The sequence below is a fragment of the Haliaeetus albicilla genome, chromosome 12 (assembly GCF_947461875.1).
Source record: "Haliaeetus albicilla chromosome 12, bHalAlb1.1, whole genome shotgun sequence".
NCBI lineage: Eukaryota > Metazoa > Chordata > Aves > Accipitriformes > Accipitridae > Haliaeetus > Haliaeetus albicilla.
Genome location: NC_091494.1, coordinates 16,762,372 through 16,783,859, shown reverse-complemented (window position 1 = coordinate 16,783,859; position 21,488 = coordinate 16,762,372). Strand labels below are relative to the sequence as shown.

At 39.2% G+C, this 21,488-nt stretch overlaps 1 protein-coding gene across 4 annotated transcripts in view; it reads left to right on the top strand.

Annotated features, from left to right (window-relative positions):
• The first annotated feature begins 7,440 nt into the window (after window positions 1–7,440).
• The window catches only part of SECISBP2L (SECIS binding protein 2 like), a 31,581-nt gene continuing 17,533 nt past the window's right edge, over window positions 7,441–21,488 (top strand). For 3 of the 4 annotated variants that reach the window (XM_069798296.1, XM_069798298.1, XM_069798295.1), the window contains exons 1-5: window positions 7,441–7,628; window positions 18,203–18,381; window positions 19,792–20,116; window positions 20,628–20,763; window positions 21,189–21,418. In XM_069798296.1, coding sequence (XP_069654397.1) covers window positions 7,611–7,628; window positions 18,203–18,381; window positions 19,792–20,116; window positions 20,628–20,763; window positions 21,189–21,418 — 888 coding nt within the window. In that variant the 5' untranslated portion in view covers window positions 7,441–7,610. Of the gene's footprint in view, window positions 7,629–18,202; window positions 18,382–19,791; window positions 20,117–20,627; window positions 20,764–21,188; window positions 21,433–21,488 lie in introns of all 4 variants that reach the window. The other variant, XM_069798297.1, reaches the window with a different exon arrangement.

Sequence of the window (21,488 nt, the reverse complement as noted above, 5' to 3'; positions counted from 1 at the left end):
CAGTTTGTTTCTTGATGTGCTTTCATTACACTTGATTTTTACTTTTGTTATTTTTAAAAGAAAATAGGTATTACTTCATCCTCACCTCACTTATGAAGGACAATATGGAGATTTTAAGTCTAAATCTTGGTATATGTGCTGTATGTGCTGTTGATTTTTCTTTTTTTCCTTTTTTTTTTCCCTTGAAATAGTTAAATGTAAATACTAAAGAGTTTAAAAGCTGACATTTATCAGTCTTGCTAACTGACTTTTATCTTGCAAGGTACCAAACTATTATCAGTCCTGTCTAGTTGATGTTGGTGGGTATTTGGCATTTCTCAGGAATATGCTAGTGTTCTATTTTGGTACTTCAAGAACACAGGTTTGCCAGGCAGTACTCTGGGAATAGAAATGCAGACCCTGATTGTTACCTCTTTGCCTAATCTGTGGTCTTTTTGACTGAATTCAGTGTATATAAAATGACACTGTGTGTATAGAGTGGGGACCAAGTACCGTGACCTCAGTAATAATGGAATCTGTTCTGTCTCAAATGTTTGATTGTACTGTATTCCCCTCAGAGCTGCTATTCAAGTCCTGAAGTCCTACCACACAGTAGGCACATGCCTTTCATGTCCTAAGGTTTTGGGATCATCAGATCCATTTAAAATAAAGAGCTGCAGTGTTGACCACAGCAATTTTTCTTCCTGTAGCAGCTTGTCTGGAGCTGACAGAAAAATTACGTTGCAGGTCTCAGGAATGTAGAAGAAATTTTGTAGGGTCACTTCTTCCATAACTGCAAGTACTCCATTTTAAAGCTGAGGGTATGGTGTAATGGTGTACAAAGCAGTGCCACACACAGTCATTGTTATAGCAGAAGGAAAAATGTGTATGTAGAGCAATTAACACCACCCCAAAAATAATGAAAAATAAATGACACATGTCCATTATATACATGCAAGACAGCATGGTAAACTCAATGTCCTAGGGCAGGATTTAAATTGGTAACAATGTATAATTAAAGGGGGTAAAATTAACTTTCATCTGAAGGATAGCTATGTCCCTTAGAAAATTATTTTGCTCTGCAGTTGTCAAAGCAAGTGATTATTTTTTTTCCTAGAGTTTACACAGTAAAACTTCATGTGTTGCATGATTAGCATGATGCTGAATCTTGGGCAAGCATTTCTTCTTCACTGATGCATATTTTTACCAATAGGTGTTTCTAATTTATCCACTTACTTAAAATTATAGTAAATATGAATATAAATCAGACTTAGTTTTTAAGCAAAGGCAAAGTTTTTTCCTTCATAAAATCTGTAGATAACATTTACTAAAGTACATTGTTCGTATTTTGTTTCCTTACAGTGCTGTGATGTATAACATAGTTTTTACTTTGAAAATTCCACTAAGATCTGGTGATGTGAAATTGAACTTAATAATACCGCACAGTGATTAGGACCCTTCTCTACAGATCCAGAGACTTTAATTTGGATAGCCAATCTTGCAAGGTTGTCCTTCCCGTGGGGACAGCGGACAGTGACAGCTATTCCAGCAGGTTTCCTTTCTCTGCCATTTCCTGCCACCCTTGCTGTGGGAAGGAACAACTATTCTCTTCTAAAGGAGGGAAAAAAAGAACTGTGGGTAAACTTAGTATTGCTTAAAAAAAAGTCTTCTTGACTTGTCTGTTGTAACTGATGTAACCTTTCCCACCCCCACTATGTCTGTTGGGGAGGCACGTTTGGATTTTTCCAAGAAGGAAGTGGGAATACTGCAGTAAATCTTGTCCTATCCATCTAGTTCCCTTGTTTTATCTTTTTGTTGTGAAGGACTAATTATAGTAGGACTAGTCCAACTAGTGAAGGACTATTAGTTTGAATAATGAGGGCTAGCAATGTGTTTTTAGACCGAAAAAGTGTCAGTCTACCTCTAACTGTTGTGCGTTTTGGCAGACTTCAGTTTTTACTCGTGCATACAGTGCCTTAGCATCTGTGCTTTAGGCACATAATGAAGATTTATATAATCCCTAAGGGATTCTACCCCTTTTCTGAGTTCTTATAATTCTTAACCTGGAAGATGAGAATTTTCTGCAGGGAAATAGGGAGGAGCTGTATTGTCATACAACTGCAGCAGAAATTGCTAGTAGACGCTATAGTCCACTTAGTCCCTGCTAGATCTGGCTCTGGTGTCATTTCTACCTCCTCAGAAAAAGTGAAAAAGCAGTTGAAGGAAGGGGGTGAATGAATTTTTTTTCAAATAACATTATTGCACTGCAGGTTGTTCAAGAAGTGCTAAGCAGCCTGGCTGCATTCTCCAATCTCAGTTCCAATCATTAAATTTCTGCAATTGTCATCAATTGTTGGAGCCATGCTTTTCACATGCTTTTGGATGTTTTTATACACCTTTTGTTGCTGTTGGTACAAGACAAACTGGCATCTCAGCTAGTACCAGTAACACTGTTTGCAAAAGAACATTTTAATGGCTGTTGTAATCTTATGTAAGATTACAATAGTGATTAAGCTGTATATATATAAACCCCTCTTTTAAGTTGCTGGCAGCTTATGCATTAAAACTAAATATCATGCAAATGAAATCTGGGAGGTTTGCATGTCTGCATGCATTTTAGATTTTTTATTATTTATCAAACATACTTTGGAGGAATGCATTCTTTTCTCATCTCAAAGTCCTTCTCTAATGGATTGGATCTGAAACCATGATGTAGTGAGGATTTTATTTTCCTTTCATTTTAAATAGGCTTAGAAATATAACAAACAAACAAAAGAGACCAGAAAAAAGGCAAGGCAGCTGAAATGCACCTGCCAGAATAATACAATGAAGGTATTTGAATTGTAGTCTGTAAATAAACACTGATTTTTTTAATTACTCAGAAGTTGTCAGCTGTAAAACATGTCTGTATTTGAAGATTGTATTTTCACATTTACCTTTTTTTTTTTTTGCAAGGTGGTGAATTAATTTACTTGAGGAGGACGTGTGTATGTGTGGATTAAGAGTAAAATGACATCACTCTGGACAGTACCCCTTGCTTTCTCAAAAATACAGCAGTTATTTGAACTAAATTTCCGTATATAGATGTTAATACTGACTTTAAAAATACAGGTTTAGCTGTCACTTTATTATTTTCAAAGTGCTAAAAATATGTTTTAGAACCAGCTTAGAGAACTAGGTAAAATATTACATCACACCTATTCATAGTTAAGTGCTAATTAAGGTATTGACAGAAAGTATTACCGCCACTTTAAATGCTTCTAAATCTGTGGAAAGGTAGATTGCAAACTGCATCTGCGTTATAATAATTGCATATTTAGCAATTTTAGATGTAAATTTTCACATCTAGATGTGAATTAGATCTAAATTTTAGATGTAATAACTGTAAGCATTACAGCAAGAGTAAAGGCTAATCCCTCCCTGGCCTCATTACAAAGAGTTGCAAGGCGGGATCCGTCCTCACTGGCTCTTTGACTGCCTCTTTGCAGCTGCTCTTAGTGGGAGTGCTGGGCTCACTCTGCCTGCTGCCAGGTAGTAATTGCATGTTGCTATCAGAATCATGATTCTCAGATTCGTGGACTAGTTCACAGCTCACCTTCCCACTTTGTTGCCGTATGTTCCCTGGTGCGTCTGCCCTTAGCTGCCTGTGCAGGATGCTATATGTCATGCCATCAGATACAGATGTTTATTTGCCAATATATACTTTGCTTTCTGTACTTGTCTTTTTCTGTAATTATGCTGAATATTTTAGTCCCGGTCCAGTAGAACTGTCATTGTGGAGTCAGCTTCGTTCCTGCTGCCTCTTCCACTTGCTCACTGTGGCAGCCTCCAAACCTGTTAGAGCTGCTGCAGTCCACATTCAGGTGGTGCTGCCAGGGAGCTCAGTCTCAGCCTGCTTAGACCTCAGGGGTGTTGAGGAGCAACCCTTATTTCATACTTCCATGCCAGTGTGATTAAGGTTATACGTATGTTCAGCTTTCAGTATAAGAAGCTGTCTTGATTTCAGTGAGATGTGCATAATCACATCCTTACATGTTTTGTAGGATTTCATACCCACTACATGTAAATAGAGCCTAAGTAAGTAAAGAGTGTGAGTAGCCTCAGGTATGCTTGCTTGTAATCCTGTGATTTTAGTTCTGAATACGGTCATTACCAAGTGCCTTTCTGTACTGCTGAGATAGTTTGGTTTCAACTCCCATTTTTTGTGTCGACCTAGATTTTCTTCATTCGGTCGGTGTCCTCCATTGTATTCAGGAAGGGTATCTCCACTATCCAGCAGATGTAGCAATAAACCCAACAATTTATTAGCAAAATTGTAGTCAGCACCCGCTAGGTTCGAGCATCATTTTTGCTTCCAAACTATTCACTTATTTACTCCATGTTGCAATAAAAAAGTAGCAATAATTGTTTACAAACTGCCAGATTTGAGAACTGGACCCATAGGACTGAATATTCAAACCCAGCTACTGCAATTACCAGTGTGTTTAAATTGAACAGGCTTTTAAAAAATTTTTTTATGGGTTCCTTAAGGACCGTAACACTGTTTAGTTCTCTTACACAACACTCGATCAGGATGACGATGGTGTAACCAGATACCCTGGCATAGTTGTGATAGCTGTGGACAGAAGATCTAACATAACTGGTTCCAAACGCTTTGGTATGTTTTTCTTTTTGGTGGTAACACAGAGTTAAATTTTATGGGAGACTTGAGTTCTTTTCACCCGAGTGGCCACTCAGGTCACCCAGAATGACTTTCTGTATTATGTATATTGTATAGATTTATGTAGATCTGATGTCTATTTAATCACTGCCCAATTTAGATCTTAGAAGTTCTTGTTATTGTTGTTTAAGTATGCATAACAGCCCTTTCAAGTGTGACCTTTCTGTTGGTATGTATCTTGGGAACAAAAGAAGGATTTCATAATGAACAGCCTTGCCATAATGAGTCATTATTTTTTAAAAATACAGCAACTATCTTAAGCAAATGTCATAATATATATTCAGTGGTCAGCACCAATTTGGGCAAATTAAGCTGCATTCCACACTAAAATGCTGGTGTGCTAATACAAGACGACAATTGTTCTAGTTATTTCAGTGGGATTTTTTCACTGTTTTCTGTCTAGTCAGGCAAGTTCTCCCACATTACTTGGGAGATGAAAAGTGACTAGGTTTTAAATAAGTCAACCTAATTTTGCACAAATAAGCAAAACATTCAACTATTGGGAATAAAATACATTTCACTCAGTAGAGATTTGTTGTCTGATTTATGGAGATTAAGTTTAGGTGGCTTATTTTCTGTTTCACAATTATTTATCTGTAGATTTCCATCTCATATTTAAGTTCATCAATGCCTGATGAAATGCTGTTCCATTGCATCAGCTGAAACCTCTTAATATAACCAGCTTAATCCCCAGTTTTACTTTCGTGACTTCTTACGTTGAAATAACCAATGTCGTTGTGTAAAAGCCACTGGGCATATAACATCATAACCTCAAATTAATCTGTGTTACTACCTTGAAATGGCTTCCTAGGGTTATGAACACTTGTGTTACTTCTGCTGACCATTTAATCTCATCAAGAAAAGTGCTGGGATACAGAAGTGCATATGAAGTGTGCAACTGCTGCAGCTTCTCCAGTTAAGATGAAGTTTCTGTTACCAATTAGGGTGCTGCAGCAGCCCTCCTGTTCTCTTCATTTGTAGTAAAACACTGTCCTCGTTGAAGTTAATAAAAATCATATAGTTACATTTAATTGGGATTACAACTTCACCCTCTCCCTTTCCCATATGATCCATGGGACTGATGATTTTGTTGGCTGCAACCCCATGAAGACTTAAGTCACAGAACAAAAGTAACATTGCAGGCGTGTAGGCAAAAGTGACACTTAGATGGTGATCCTGCTGATGTGGATGAATAGCACAGAAGGCAGCGATAGCCTGCACAAGTTCTCTGTTTGTGTCATCTGTTTGCAAGATGAGATCTTACTGTGCAAAGTAATAGCCATCTTCATAATACCATGTGTTACCTAAGAAGTTTTAATGGTGAAGAGCAACTCTTAAGAAAATACAAAGGGGTTACGTTGATTAATCCAAGAAATAAAATTTTTATAAAGTAGAATAAATTGTTACGTAGCATAATGAACATAAATCTGGAAAGATTAAATAATTACAAAGTAAAGGTTAAATCTCTAGCGAGATAGCTCTGTAGAGACGTTTTTGGTAGTTTTATCTCTGTGAAATTCAGATACAGGCTCTCTTACTTTTTCCCTTAACTGGGCCATTTATTCCTCACAAGAACCTCTATCAAACAGGAACCCGCTTCTTGTATTAATACATTTTACAAATGTATTTTACCTGGAAGCGCTCAAGAGTCTGCTCCAGAATACCCTTTGCGTACTTCTTTTACAAAGGTACTTAGTCTAGTTCTGCTTTTTTTTTCCCCTTGCCATGACTTAGGAATGCTGATAAAACGTTATCGACCACGTTGTAAATAAATCACGCTCGATTTGCATTAAACCCAAGGCACCAGACATACTGGCTTAATGAAGCGTAGGACCATGACCTGCTGAACACGCGGGTGGGAGCAGACGCTGTCGGGCGGCAGGGGCTTCTGCTCGCGTTCCCCTCCCACCCTCCCCGGTCTCGGGGGTGAACGCGGTCTCGCGGACTTTGCCGGCAAGACAATAAATAAGGAAACGCAACTGAAAACCGGGGCAGCAAAATAAATAGGAGAAACTTCACGCGAGCCGTGCCCAAGCCACGTCTTAAAGCTTCCCTCCTGTAACGCTGTAACGGCAGCGACCCGGCACGCAGGCTGATGGACCCCAGCCGCTGCGGCTGGGGCTGCGGCTGGGGCTGCGGCTGGGGCTGCGGCTGGGGCTGGGCCGGGCGGCCGAAGGGCCGGCGGGTGCGCCGGGCCGCCGTGGGGCCCGGACCCGACCGGCCCGGCCCGGCCCGGCCCGGGAGCCGCCGCCGCGCAGCCCAGCCCTTCGCTCGGGACGCTCGGGTGACAGCTTTAGCTTTCTGCCTCTAAATAAATCGCGGATTGTTATTTGTTTCCTTCCTCTTCAACGTTCCAGATAATTTCAAGGGCACTGCCGGCCTGAGACTCCCCTGACACCACCTCTGAGGAGACCGGGCCCCGCAACGCACCTGCCGCCCTCAACCCGCCGCGGGCAGAAGCACCGCCTACGCGACGGCCGCGGGCAGAAGGGATAACACGGCCCCGCTCCCCGTTGACGTCTGAAGATTTCTTTAAGAAGTCGCACCCTCGCTTGTTTTCGGGCGGCCAGAACACGGCCCGCCGCGCCACCGCCCCCCGCGGCAGGGCAGGGCAGGGCAGGGCGGGGCGAGCGCGCCCGCCCGCCGCCGCTCGGGCGAAGGCGTTCGGCGCGGTTTGGGCCCGCCCGGCTGCCGTCCCAGATGATCCCTCCCCACTGCCCGCCCTCCCTCCCCTCCCCGCCCCGCCCCCGGCCGTGGCGTAGCCGGGGTCGGTTTCCGTGATAGCTGCGAGCGGGGCCAGCGCCGCTCTGGGTGTGTGCGGGAGCCCGGCGGGGGAAGCGAGCGCCATGGGGGAGGCGGCTCGGGCTCTCCGCCGTCCTTATTAGAGCCGCCGCCCAGCCCAGCTGGAGCCATGGACAAAGCCGACAAGGTGCGAGGGGCGGGCTCGGCGCTGAGGAGACCGTAAACAGCTGCGGCGGGAGGGGGCTGCGACGCTTCGGCGCCGCGGTGAGGGAGGCAGGGGGGCGAGCGGGCGGGGAGAGGAGACGAGACGAGAGGGAGGGGAGCGCCGCGCCGCGTCGCGCCGAGACGGCGGCCCGGCTCGGCTCGGCTCTGTCAGACCCGCGTCTGTCAGGCCCGTCCCGTCGGGCAGCGGCCGAGCAGAGGGGTAGGGCGCGGCCCGCGGCCTGCCGAGCCCGGCGGTGGCTGGGGGGGGGGGGGGGGGGGGCGGTTGGGGGCGGAACGGGACGGGGACCGGTGGTCGTGAGGGGGCCTGCCGTACTTCCCCGCCGAAGAAGGGCCCCGGGAGGCTTCAGGCGGGGCGTTGCCGAGGCTGGAAGCGGGAGCTCGGCGTGTGTTTGCCGGGTTGGTAAGGCGGCCGCCGTTCCCCTCTCCCGGGGCGGGAGGCTGGGCGCTGGCCTCCCGCGAGAGGCGTCAGGCCGTGCCCGTCCCCAGCCCCGGCAGAGCCTGGCCTCGGTCTGTCTGGATGGACTGGGAAGCCGGGAGCGTCCCCCCTTGGTATTCGCAAAGGGATGTAAAGCTCCGGTTTGGCCTTCTCCCTCCTGTTCCTTCAGGCTTTGTTTCAGGCTTAGGGAATGACTGTAGTTAGTGGCATTTAATTTAAACCTGCCAGGTCACTGGAAGAGACTTTCGCAGGCTTCTCGAGAACTTTGCAATGCGAGAGACGTGTCGCTCTTGTTGAAATACTGTAAATACCGGCTTCAGGTTGAGGTTTTCAGTGTTAGGACATAGCTGATGGTCTCAGCTGGTTAGCTGGGTGGGAAAGAGTGGGTATAGCTCACTGCTTCTGCAAGTTGCTGGGGTTTTTTTCTTCAATGTTTGACTTGGCTTTGTCAAGGCGATCAGTTCGCATTATTCTTAAGACCCTTCAAGCTGTAGGTATGAAGGAGCTTAAGCTGGGATTTAGGAGTTCATATGATTTGTTACATATGTACAATAAAATGTTTCAGTATCAGGAGGTAGTTCTAAAAGACGTATCTGAAATGAGTGTTACCATCCATAACAATCTGATCGATCTTTTAAGCTTCTGTTTCAGAGGAATGTGTTGAAAATTCATGAATTACAGCTTTCTTTGTAGTTTTCAGCTTTGGCATCTGCAGGGGTTCTAATAGTAGGGTTAATCAATAAAATAACACAAGCTCCTGTAGCACAGTAGATACTGAGTAATAATGCACTCTGTAAAGATAAATTCCTTTTCATTTTGTACATATGTCTAAGGAAGTTAGTGAATAGTATCTTATTACAGTATGGCTCTCACTGTGTCTTTATTACTAGGTTTTTCTGGTGTGATAATGATTTTAACTTCATTTTTTTCATGCTTGCTTATTTGCATTCATGTAGAAAAACTGATCCTATTCTGTAAAATTTACATTAGTCTACTTTGTTGTACTTTTTGCTTTAAAATCTTGGGGTTTGGTGTGGGTTCCACCCACTCCCACCTCCCGCCTTTGGTTCATCTGTAGTTAGTGCTGCAGTACACTTGTGAAATATTTATTTCTTGTTGCTTGAGCTCTTTGTTACCGGAGGTTCACACACATGCCTTTATCAAACCATTCTCTTTTTATTTGTTGGAAATAGCTCATAAAAACTGAGAATCATTGTGTTATTCACAGTGTAAAGTGTTGACTCTGTGTGACTATCTTAACTAAGTGCAGTACTTCAACTTGGAGGTGCAGTTAAGCTGTTCAAAGCAGGAACTACCCTCTTTTTTTTTATTCTTTTTGCAGCATATCTAGTCCTCTTGCTTCCTTATCCACTAGTAAGGCTTCCAGGTAGACAAATAATTAATACCTTATGAGTTTCTAAAATGATTCAACTATCTTGTTGCTCTTGTCGTCTTATTATACAGTAGCATCTTGATTAGGAGATCCCTAAATGCTGTGGGTTTGGACCTTTTGTGCTGTAAGAATTGAATGTAATCTCCTTTACTGGTGTAAGTGTTTGGTAAGGTTGCATCAGTTTTGGGTGCTGTTCCATCTTTTGTTTGATTTGGGCTCCTTTCTGCACCTGTATTGCATGGCATCTGATAAATGAATATTAAAGCATGCAGATGTGTGTTAAGAGTACTTATCCTCTTTTCCCCTTTCCCCCAGAATACTTTCTTAGCCACAGTATGGTAACTGTACTTGCTGATAGGAGTAACTACTGTGGAATTGGAACATGAAGGAGTAGGAATATTGTACTATGGTAAAGTATAGTATTTCAAGAGTAAAGGGGGAATTGCAAATGCTTTTGATGGGGAATGTATTTGAACAGTGTTTAGTGGTATTAGCCCAGTAAAATCAGTATCAGATGTCATGCACCAACAACATTTGGACACCTAAATGACAAAAAGATGTCACTTGTAGATTGCCCTTCAGGTTTCTGTTACCTAAATTCTGGTATGACTTTGCTCGTTATAATATCCTCAGTGGTATTTTTGGCAGCTGACATAGAAGAAAACATAATAAAGCTGTTTAAAAACGATTATTTTATGATAGGTTGTGTTGTGATTTTTGTAGTGGGTGTGGAAGTTTACTTCTGTCTGTGTCAGAACTGAAACTGTTCCCATTAAAAAGTCTGTGGGTTTCAGCAGTGAAGTGTAGATTATTTTCCTACAAGAGATAAAACTCAGCGTGTGACCTCTGGCGTTCTTTCTATTGAGGCTGAGTGTGGTAGAAAACTAAAGAGAAGGAACCTTTCCTCTCGAGGGTACTGCTGTGCTTTGATTTTACTAAGTGTTATACATTTCTCTTGCCCTGTGATTAAGACATTTGGTTCTATTAGTGCAGTTGAGAAATCAGGTGAAGTTGCAAAATCAGTGACCTGTGTTTTGTATTAGTATTGCTTAAAGACAGCCTGTTCTGCTTGCCTCTGCTGTTCTTGACCATTCAACAGTTGGCTTGATAATATGCTTGCCACAGAAGTAGATCTAGATCACTGTTTTGTGCTCTTTCTCCTATCCAATTTCCTTCAGTGTTTCTTACCCATGACAGGCTTTTCAACTGAGGCAAAGTGGAAAAGGTCAGTTTTCCTGTGCTATACGTTTTGCATGTTGCTTTTTCTTGAACCTTGAAAGTGCAGAAGAATTTAGGTTTTGTGAGAGTTTTGTATTACCTTATTATAGAATATATTCTCCAGTGAATTTAAGTGTTATTGATACGATATTTGAACATCTTAACTTTTTGATGACAAATTTATTTATCATTGACTAGTTTGTAGAGATGAGTAAGCTGATTTACATGAATGGTTTGTATTGATACTGCTAGTAAATAGGCTACAAAGCATTCAGATATTACTATTTCACATTGATAGTGTGAGTTTAGAAGTTTGTACTGTTATATGCTGTTAACTAGATAAGAGGATCCTGTTGGTAAGTTGCTTATCTTTGGACAAGCTTTGTAACTGTAAGTATTAAATTTTATTTTTTCCCCATTTTTCTAGAATACTCTGGTTTTGAGTTTAAGCATGCCAACTTGTCATGTTCTGCCACCTGCTCATTTTCTACATATTTGGAAAAATTTTAATACTTAGCTTTGTTATGTTCTGAGCATGGTACTTTCTTCTGTGAAAGGGAAGAGAATTATGCATGGTTCCCTTATTGTGAGCTGAGGGAAAAGGGAAAGACTAACTTCATAGTATATTTGCTTTAAGCGTTGTATTGAAATTACTATGTTTAAACTAAATTGGGAGGATTAAATTTTGTGCTTTGTTAAACGGCCTGCTGCTGGTGTTTCCAGTTGGACTGCATATTTACCATTCCTGAAGTATCTGCCGCTTAGAAGCAACTAATTATAGAAACAATGACTTCCATATTTGTAAAGTTTCTCTTAAAATAGATGAAATGTGACCTGCTCTTACTACTAAAATGACTTTCAAATTAAAAATTAAGAAGCAGGATTTAAAAAAAAAAAGTTTTGAGCTATGTTTTTATCTTACATTTGTGATGAGACTTCTTGTTTCCAGACTTTGAGACAGCAAAACAGCTGATTTTACTATAGTCCTCTGAAATGTGGCATCTGTGTCTGTTTTCTCACCCTGTAAATGGTAAGATTGATATCCAAGTGTTCTCTTCGAAGAGAGCAAGCTGACAGAGATCCTATTTAATGGAAAATGCTGAATGACGTTAAGCTACAATGAACAAAAACTTTTCTAAGATTAAACATACAGTGCTATAACTATAGGACAAAGTTTACCAGTCTGTTCCTGCTTGTGTCATCTTCTGTCTTTGCAGCTGTTGATGACTACAGTAGCTTTTATATAGGAAACAAAGGATCGCTTCAGTATATATGCTGTCTTGAAAGAGTTGTAATTGTTGGACTGAAATATGTAATGAGCTACTGCAAAACATTTTGTAAATTGAAACTAGGGATATCTACAAAAGAGACTTCTGTATAAATCTTGGTTTCTTTTGAAGGGGTGTGCCTCCATGAATAGGCAACTGATTGAAAATGTGATGTTTCAGCATGATTTAACCAAAGTCGAGTCTAAATATAAATTTATCAAAGGTCAATTTCAAAAAAGCTTTGTTTAGCTTTGTGATGTGAAAGGTTGAATAAATGTGAAAAAGTTGCACTCCAAAATAAAATTGTTTGGTCTTGCAATATTTGCCTTTAGATTGCCTGATCAAAAACATATATTACTTTATGTTAACTATTTAGGGTCTGACCCTGTGTTTACTGATGTCAGTGGCAAAGTGCTAATTTTTTAGTGGAGGTAGGCTAGAGTAAATCTCAATACTGTGAGAGCACTTAGAGCACAACTTAGTATCAGAAGTGCCGTGTTGTAAGAATTAGGAAAACTGTAGGAACGTTCCGCAAATCCTTTAGCATTTGACAAATCTTTCTTGTCTAATTCTTTTTGTTTGCTTGTGGTTACAAACCAGTGGCATGATCAGTCCTGTTAGTTCTGTTCATTTGCACTTGTCACTCCATTTGTACTGTGTGGATGAAATCTTTGAAGAGCTACATTGATACATATTTGCATGCACTTCATTTTATGTGCTTAGTATTTGCTTCTGAAACAAAATGCTATTTAAAAAAAGATCTCGTGTCTTATTCTGGAGTTTAATTCAGTTGTCATTGGTTGCGTTTTCCACTGAGTCTTAAGCATGTCAACATGGTATTTAAAAAAACAAATCCAATGAACTATTTTATTTGGCAGTATTATTTCTGTATCTGGCCAAAGAAGCACAGAGACAACCTGTTAAAAGAAAGAAGTCTCAGTTGGAGATATTTTTTTGCTTGTCCACTACAATGAGAAATTAGCAGCACCTTTACTACTAAATTGATAATTCTTTTCTTTTGCTTCTTGTTTCACTTTCTCTTCTCACACTATTAAGGGAGTATTATTTCTGTTGTTCAGACAACGTATTAGGAGCCAGAAGACCTTAAATGCCGTTTATTAAAAAGAAAAGTTACTTTGCCATCTGTCTTCATGAACCCTTCCTCCTAGCTGAGAAAACCATAGTCCTAAAAAATCTACTTAGATAACGTTGGGCAAATTATTTAGCATTGCTATTCTGTTTCCCTCAGGTGTCGAATGAAACCATTAGCCATCTGTGAAATGTATTGAAATGTCTGGATAATAACATTGGAGAGTTAATTCTGTTTATATTTTGGTTTGGTTAGCGATCTGACCTGACTTAGTCTATTTGTTTCCCCTTTTTGCTTTAAGTTTAAGTTTACTGTCCTCATCTGAAGATACAGTCTATGTAAAAAGGAATTTTAAAGTATTTAGAGGGACTGGTAAAATACTATAAGGAAGTAATATATTGAAGCTAATTTTGTTTAGTTGGTAATACACTTGAGCGGTCTTTCTGTTTTCTACCCTGAAGTGGAAATGGGGCCTTGTTGTTTAATGAAATGTATCAGTTGTGCTGAGTATTGTTTGTATTATGCTTGCAGAATGATTTTTGAAACACCTGTATTAAGGCTTTTAAGTTTTCAGTTGCTGTTCTGGGGAGTTAGCATATATACACACACATATATACATAGTGCCTACAGAACAAAATGCAAAATTTAAAAGCAGATGTTTGCCCTAAGTTCTTCTTTTTGCTGAAACAAGTTTCTTGGAACCATTAAAAAAAAAACCCTCCACAAACCAAACCAACCTGTAGGTACAGATTAAATTGCACAAGAAAACAGTGTTTAAGGTATAATGCATGTAAAAGACTTCTGAAATGCAGTTTTGATTCCTTGAAATAACAGACACTTATCAAATTTCTGTAGGCGAAAAAAGAAATTAACTTTCAGATACACCCATAGATGTTTATGATTACAGGATATGCTGTATCTTTATTTTACCTCTATAGGTAAGCTAAATATGTTAAGAGCCATAGAGAAAATGGTAATTAAATAAATCAGCCAATTGTTCTGTCATACCCATACTTAATCATTACCTGTATAAGAGACTGGGCAACAGGAAACATTGAAGTTGTCTGTCTAGTTTGGGCATCTCTGAGTTGTTTGAACCTAGCAAAATCAAGCAGAATAATTCAAATGAAATTTTCCTAAACTTGTCAAATTACATAGGAGTGTTGTGTTTGTGTTTGGTTTTTTTAATAAATTAAAAAGCAGTATTTTAATAAATAAAAAAAACCAACCACCAAAACCTAGAAGACGTATAATCGTATTTTTACTGGAGAGATTTAAATAAATCAAATTTTATCCAAAATACTTGGATGGAAAAGTAAGGTAGGGATTATCTTCACAAATAGACAAGAAATACTTTGCTATGGCAGTCTTGCTGATGGAAGTCATTTGGTTTCTGCTTTGATCAGTTATATCTCCCTTTTTTTAGTACTTCATGTGAAAGACTGTTCTCTCATAATACTAATAAAGAATGATGATATAATACAATATCACAAAAATCATTGTAATGAGACCATTCTGCAAGTGACTCGCCATTAAGGAATGATTTTTGTATTTCCGCATCAATCTCCCAAAATAATCTAAGAGTAGACAGCCAGACAGGAGAGACCTTTAAAATAGGGAATCTTGTCCCAACCTGAATCACAACTAAAATGTTTTGACTACTTTCTGAGCCAGTACTAGAGTGGTTTATAATTAGTATCTTGGCTAAAGTTCACTTGACATGTTGCTGGGAGATAGTGACCAGGAGATTAGGAATGGCTGTTTGAAAGTTTTCAGTGCTTCATTAACAATACCATATTTGTAAAGTACTCATCCTAGTTTTACTGTTGAATTTTCTATGGATGTGTGTGTTCCTTTAATGTTTATGCCATCTAGTTTTGTGGGCCAGCCCACAACTGAATCTATTCTTAAGCAAATCTTTTTGCCTGGCAATCTTGCAATAGCATGAAAAAACCCAACTTAGTTTTCAGGGAGGGATTTCAGTGTTGGTATCTGTTATTTATTACATGATCACTGTACATAAGCACTCGATAGTTTTTGGTTGGTTGTTTTTTTTCAATGAGAAGTATTTATCTTCATGGTGCTGTGTGTTGAGGAGAATGCCTTGGAGTTTTGCAGAGGGTGAGTCAGTCACCTGGCAGCTGAGTGATGTGCCTGACTGAGGTCGGAGAGGAAGCTCTGGGATGAGCAGGGTGTTTGATTTGTGTTGCACAAGTTCAGTGCTGCTGCTGCAACTGCACCACAGCTTTTCCTCTGAATGTAATGAGAAGGAAGGAATGCTCGCCTACTACCTAGTGATCAAGAAATTCATTTAGTTAATATGAAAGTGATTGTTCCACTGTAATGCAGACCTTGTTGCGCAGCAGGTGGTGATGCTTCTGTATTGGTGGTTATAGCCATAAGTGTTTTCAGAACAGTCATTAATAACCACTTTTTGATAAGGATAGGGTATCTTGTCACTTGCTAAGACATACTTTTTTCTCCCTGCCACTCTAGTTTCACTTTTATCCTTTTATTTATTTTTTAGATGTTGTTTTCCGCTGCTGCTAAAACTTCAGGTCTGTTATGCTGCAATTTTATCTGTAAATGAAGCATATCAAAGCAGAGACTAATTTTGTTGGAAGGGATGCTTCTGCTTTCCCAGCACTCTTGTGACAAGTCCAATCACAGAGAAGCTTCTCAAGAAATGGTTAAAAATAATCATGGACTCTCTACTTCATGATTTCTGTGTTATTTCCCCCATTTTGTATCTTTTTTTTTAAATTCTCAGTTCAATTATAAACAAGCTTTGGCATTGGTTACTGTAGCTTGCAGAATGTCCTACCATCACAGTTGTTAAGGATCTAACTTTGATCTCAAGCTAATACTTGCAGACATCCTGCAGACAGTAGTCTCCTATCCTAAGCAATGTTTCACTTAGAAACACAGGAGGAAGCTTTCTAAAGTTCATTTTACTAAGGTGCACAGTATTTGGAAAAAGTGAGTGATGTTTAAATAGAAATTATTTGGTGAACTGGTGTTTACAGAAAATGGCTAATGGTGAAATCTGAGCTAATACTGCGTAAAATCTCATGAAAGAAGTATGAATTGGCAAATTTGATAATGGAAGGGTAAATATAAAAACAGAGGCAGACACTTTGTATATAATACTTTTTGTAGGAAAAGTTTGATTCCACTGGTACAAGTCATCTAAATAGCTGTTATAGAATGATTGTCTTTGCAATTACTTAGTTTGAATGTCATATTTGAAGTTGGAAAAAATGCACTGAGCAAAATTTTTCATTTAATTTTTGAAATTGACAGGGAATTCTAATATTACAATCGTAAGTAATATGTATTGAAAGTACTTCTATATTATAAAAATATAGTGCATCAGTCACTGGTACTTATGACGATTTAATAGTGAATATAATACTTTATATGAAAGTTAGGGAGCTTTTACAGTAGCAACTATGGTTTTTATTTCCCTCTCCTTGAGTACATGACAGCAAAGTGCTTAAATACCAGTTGGTTTTCAACTCATTTGGTGAATTACAATGCAACTCATGGTCTCAGTAGTTTACTTGATGATTCTACCTTTTGCTCAGTAATTAAATTTTCTTGTACGTAAGTGTGTCAGACTAAATAAACAAAGATCCAATACTCTGCATGAGTGGGCCTTGACCTCACTTTTTCTAGTTCAGTCTGATATATTAAAGTACCTACTCATGAAGTAAAAGTAGCTTTTCTTACTGACTGGGACAACTGTATTTTCAAAACATTTTTCAACTTGCCCCTCCCACAACCTCCACCCCCTTTCTGCTAAACAAATATGGGATCTTATTTAAAAAAATAAATTTTGGGGACTTTCTACATAAGTTTATAGATTCAGATATTGGACAGTAAGGCTGTCTCTGGATGGATTGGGGATTTGACACAGAGTGAGGACAAGGGCTGAGAAGTGTGTGGTAGATGCAGGACTACTTGCCATGATATTTTCAGAACTCCCATTGTTTAACTGTTTCTGCTTATGTGGATGTTCCACAGGTAGTGGCAAGGATATAAGACTGTCCTCAGCACATCAAACCTTCAGGTTCTCTTTTTTGTAAAATAAGAGCATGTACTTGTACAGGTTGTGTTGCCTTTGGAATTCTTTCTCGGACAAATGGAAGGAAAAAGTTTCTGGAGTCCTTGCTTTAGAGAGAATCTTCCTAGAAATTGGTGTTCTAGGAGATGTTAATGTGAGACAAGTATAATTAAGCTGAAATCTTTGTACAAAAAAGATCCTTTTTGGCTGAATGTAACTTATAATGGAATATAGAATTTAAGGGTACTTTGGATCTGCTGTTGTCTTATTAAATAGAGCATTTTTCATTGTTTAAGTATTTCATATAATCTCAGTATTTAAGTATTTTTATATATTTTCACTGTTAAAGATCCAGCTATTCCGTACAAGACCAAAAGTGAGGGTAAAAACAACTTATAAACTGTTGAGAATACATTTGGGAGCAGGGGAGATATATTTCTTTGAAAGTGCAGTTTAAAACTTATTTCTAAGCAGTCTTTAATGCCTTCTTCATGGCAAAATTTAATCATATTCTTTAAAATTGTGCAGATGGAATATGTGTGTGTGGTTCTTCTGTGATACACCATCTATTTTAGCAGTAAACCTATGGCTTAATGCTGAAAAATCTTTTTTATAATTGCTTAGGAACATGGTCAATTTTGTAGAGCAGGCCAGGCGTTACTACATCTTCCGTATGTTGGTTTCACTTATGAAAGCCTACACAACTGTGCTCCACCTACAGTGCTAATTTGATTTTTTTCTGTGCGCAGACTAGTATATCCTCTGCAAGATCTGAACTTCAGTCCCTTTTAAATTAATTAGTGTTTGTATTGCACTTTGAAAATGTAAAGGCTAATACAAATGCTAAATGTTGGTGATCTGTATTACACCGTGTTGATTGGAAGGATGTAACAAGCACTTGCCAACTGTTTTCCACCTCTTTCAGTTTACTGCAGAAATCCTGTAGTCTGTCATCCATTTGCCTGCTATTTGTGGCAATTACCATAAAACTTTATGAATGTAAATTTTACCAAACAATTTATGATTGTATTTAACAAAGACATTGTTTCTTTTCTCTTTCTTAAGAATGTCAAGCTGTCAGCTGAAGTAGAACCATTTATTCCTCAGAAGAAAGGTGCAGAAACACTAATGATCCCAATGGCGCTTCCTAATGACAGTGGAGGAATTAATGGCATGGAACCAACTCCTATCCCTAGCTACCTGATCACTTGCTATCCATTTGTACAGGAAAACCAATCCAATAGGTAATAAGAGGTTGTGGTCTTCATGGAAGATGATCTATTTTTAAATTAGTTTAAACTTTTTGTAGACTTGAGAGGAGTCAGTGACTTGGCTGTATATTCATTTTGTTCATTGTATTTAATCTTCTGACCCTTCATGGGTGAGGATGAAGTTTCTCTGTCCCCAGTCTCTTTTTACTCATGTCCTTTCCTCTACTTTTCTCTATTCATGTTCTTTGCTGCTTTTCTTTCCCTGACTACAGAGATCTGGTACAAATCTCTCGGTCACCTGCTGTGCTCTTGCATCTTCCAGGGCTACAAGAGGTCTGTGTCTGAATCTCTGATGCTGAAGCAGGGCTCCAGGTGTCCAGCTTGGGTCTTGCCATGGTGAAACAGTATGCAGCTGACACTTGTATTGAGTGTGGCTGTATCCAGTTTTCTTCGCATAACTAATTACAATACATTGAGTTTAGGAAATCTTTATTCTAGCCCAAATGTATTGTTTGCTGAATGCACAACTTCAGTGTTGATTATTCTATGTTGAAGGCATAAATAATTATTGCTGTTTGGTTTTGAAAAATGTACCCAATGTTTGCTTAGGACAGCACTTCACTGCTGCTGCAGTTGAATAGGTAAGAACAAAAATAATCCTTTAGCAACTGCCTGCTGCAGATCTGTAAAATTACCCTGAATTGTTACTTTTCTTATTCTCTTTTTCTAATATTTGGGCCTCTGCATTTTCTGTGTAGATGGTCTCCTGGTCTCTTGGGGTTTTGAAGAGAAAGAGAATTGGGTTCATAGTTTCCAAGGTGGTGGTCTTGTAGTATGCTGTATCACAAATAAACACAGGAAGAAATGTCCACACTTGGTTTCAGTAGTAAGTTTGTAAATGCCTATTTTCATGTGCACTTCTTAAGGCCTGCATTTTTGTAGCGATTCTGAACAAGGGTGAGTTGACAACTTAATATACTCAAGTGCTTGGCCCTGAGTTAGCTAATGAATGTCACTGTTCATGAGTCTGCTAGCTTACCTTGTGTAAGCTTAGGTATCTGCTTAGGTTATATGTGTTTTCTGAAGCAATGAAATTGTAATGAGTCCAAAGTACTTTTCAAAGGAAATACCTACATTTTATTTCTAAGTTTAATGTTAGAAATTTAATAAGTTTATACAAATGCAGGATCAACAAAGATATTTATTTTGCACTTGAATGTAATGTAAGCTTGTGAATCATTTAATTAGCATCTCTAAGAAGTCCTGATAAATTTAAGTTCAGTTATTAAAAGCTAGGAGCTTGTGAAACAAATGAGTTGTGGTTATTTGGTTGTTTTGGGTTGGTTTCTTGTTTTTTTTTTTTTTAAGGGAGTGGTAGAGATCTGAATTTCCTCAAGAGGGAAAAACTTACAGAGCAGTTGTCTTTCCTCTTGTTTTTTACAGACAGTTTCCATTATATAACAATGACATCAGATGGCAGCAACCCAACCCAAATCCTGCAGGACCATACCTTGCTTATCCTATAATATCTGCTCAACCACCTGTTTCTACAGAATATACATATTATCAGCTGATGCCAGCACCATGTGCTCAGGTCATGGGTTTCTATCATCCTTTCCCTACCCCCTATTCTGCACCCTTTCAAACAGCAAATGCAGTAAATACAGTTACTACAGAATGCACTGAGCGTCCCAACCCGTCGGGCCAGGTCTTCCCATTATCCAGTCAGCGGAGCAGAAGCAGTAACAGGGGGCCAGTCATACAAAAAGTAAGTCTGTTTTTTTAATAGGGTAAGTAGAACTGTATAAAGAAAATATCTTTGCACAGGGCATTTCATTTGAGCAACAACATGTTTGTCAGTAATATCAATGGAAGGAAAGGTGGGCAGAAAAGGCATTAATCAGAGTAGCAAAACTCCGTCTACAGAGATATTTTGTGGTAAAATACTTGATAAGTTTATGAAGCCTGTGAGTATAACATGGGAAACTCCCTTCTGTTACCTCTGCTAGCTTGGTCTGAGCTTAGAATTACTTCACTAGAGAGCAAAGGAAGTATACCCATACTTTCTTTACCTTTTTTTTGATAATTCCACATCATAACAAACAGTTCATGATGAAAATACTGTGAAGAGGTTAATAAATCAAATATTTTTATGAATATTTCCCTTAAACAAGTGGCTTCTGTAGAGAGTATTAGAACTTTTAATTGCTTTGTCTGATTACAACTATGAAGTCAAATCATATGACTTAGGTGTATGTGTGGCTAATCTTTTCAAACAGCAACAGCAGTTACAGATGCATATGAAAAATAAACGTCCTCCAGTGAAAAATGTTGCCACTCAAAAGGAGACTAGTTCATCAGGTCCTGAGAACAGATCAAAGATTGTTTTGTTGGTTGATGCATCACAGCAAACAGGTAATTTCTTTCTTGTGTTCTGGGTGTATGAAATAACTAGAGCTACATGTCAGTCACCATCTTTTCTAAAAGAAGGTGGACCAGGTTTAGATGTGGCTTTTAAGAGGAATCTTTGCAGATCAAAAAGGTAATGAAGAAAAGGTGCTGATGGTTGCAGAGACCTACTCAATATGTCACATTATAACGTTGCAGTGATATGGTACTCCTGCAGAGACTTTGCCACTGTCAGAAATGGACTCTTCTTGAAGGAGTTGATTATTATTAATAGTTGGACCTAGACATAATTTGTTTAAATTCAGTGCTGTTTTTAATTTTATTAAAAAAAATTGACTTTGGCTTTTTCCATTTGTTTTTATGATGTGTAGGTTTTTCATGTTTTTTAACAATTCCTGCACAAGTAATTACATTTTTATTGTTTCTTGCAGACTTTCCTTCAGATATAGCTAATAAGTCACTTTCTGAGAGCGCCTCTGCAATGCTTTGGAAATCAAAAGGCAGGCGCAGAAGAACTTCTCACCCTGCTGCAGAGTCCTCTAGTGAACAGGGTGCAAGTGAAGCAGACATTGACAGTGACAGTGGCTATTGTAGTCCTAAGCATGGCAATAACCAGGCTGCAGCTGCGACTTCAAGAAATCCAGATTCTTGTGCAATGAATGTATGTAAACATAACTGAATAACTTAACTGTATTTGTATCCTACAGACTAGTAAAAATTACTAAAAAAAA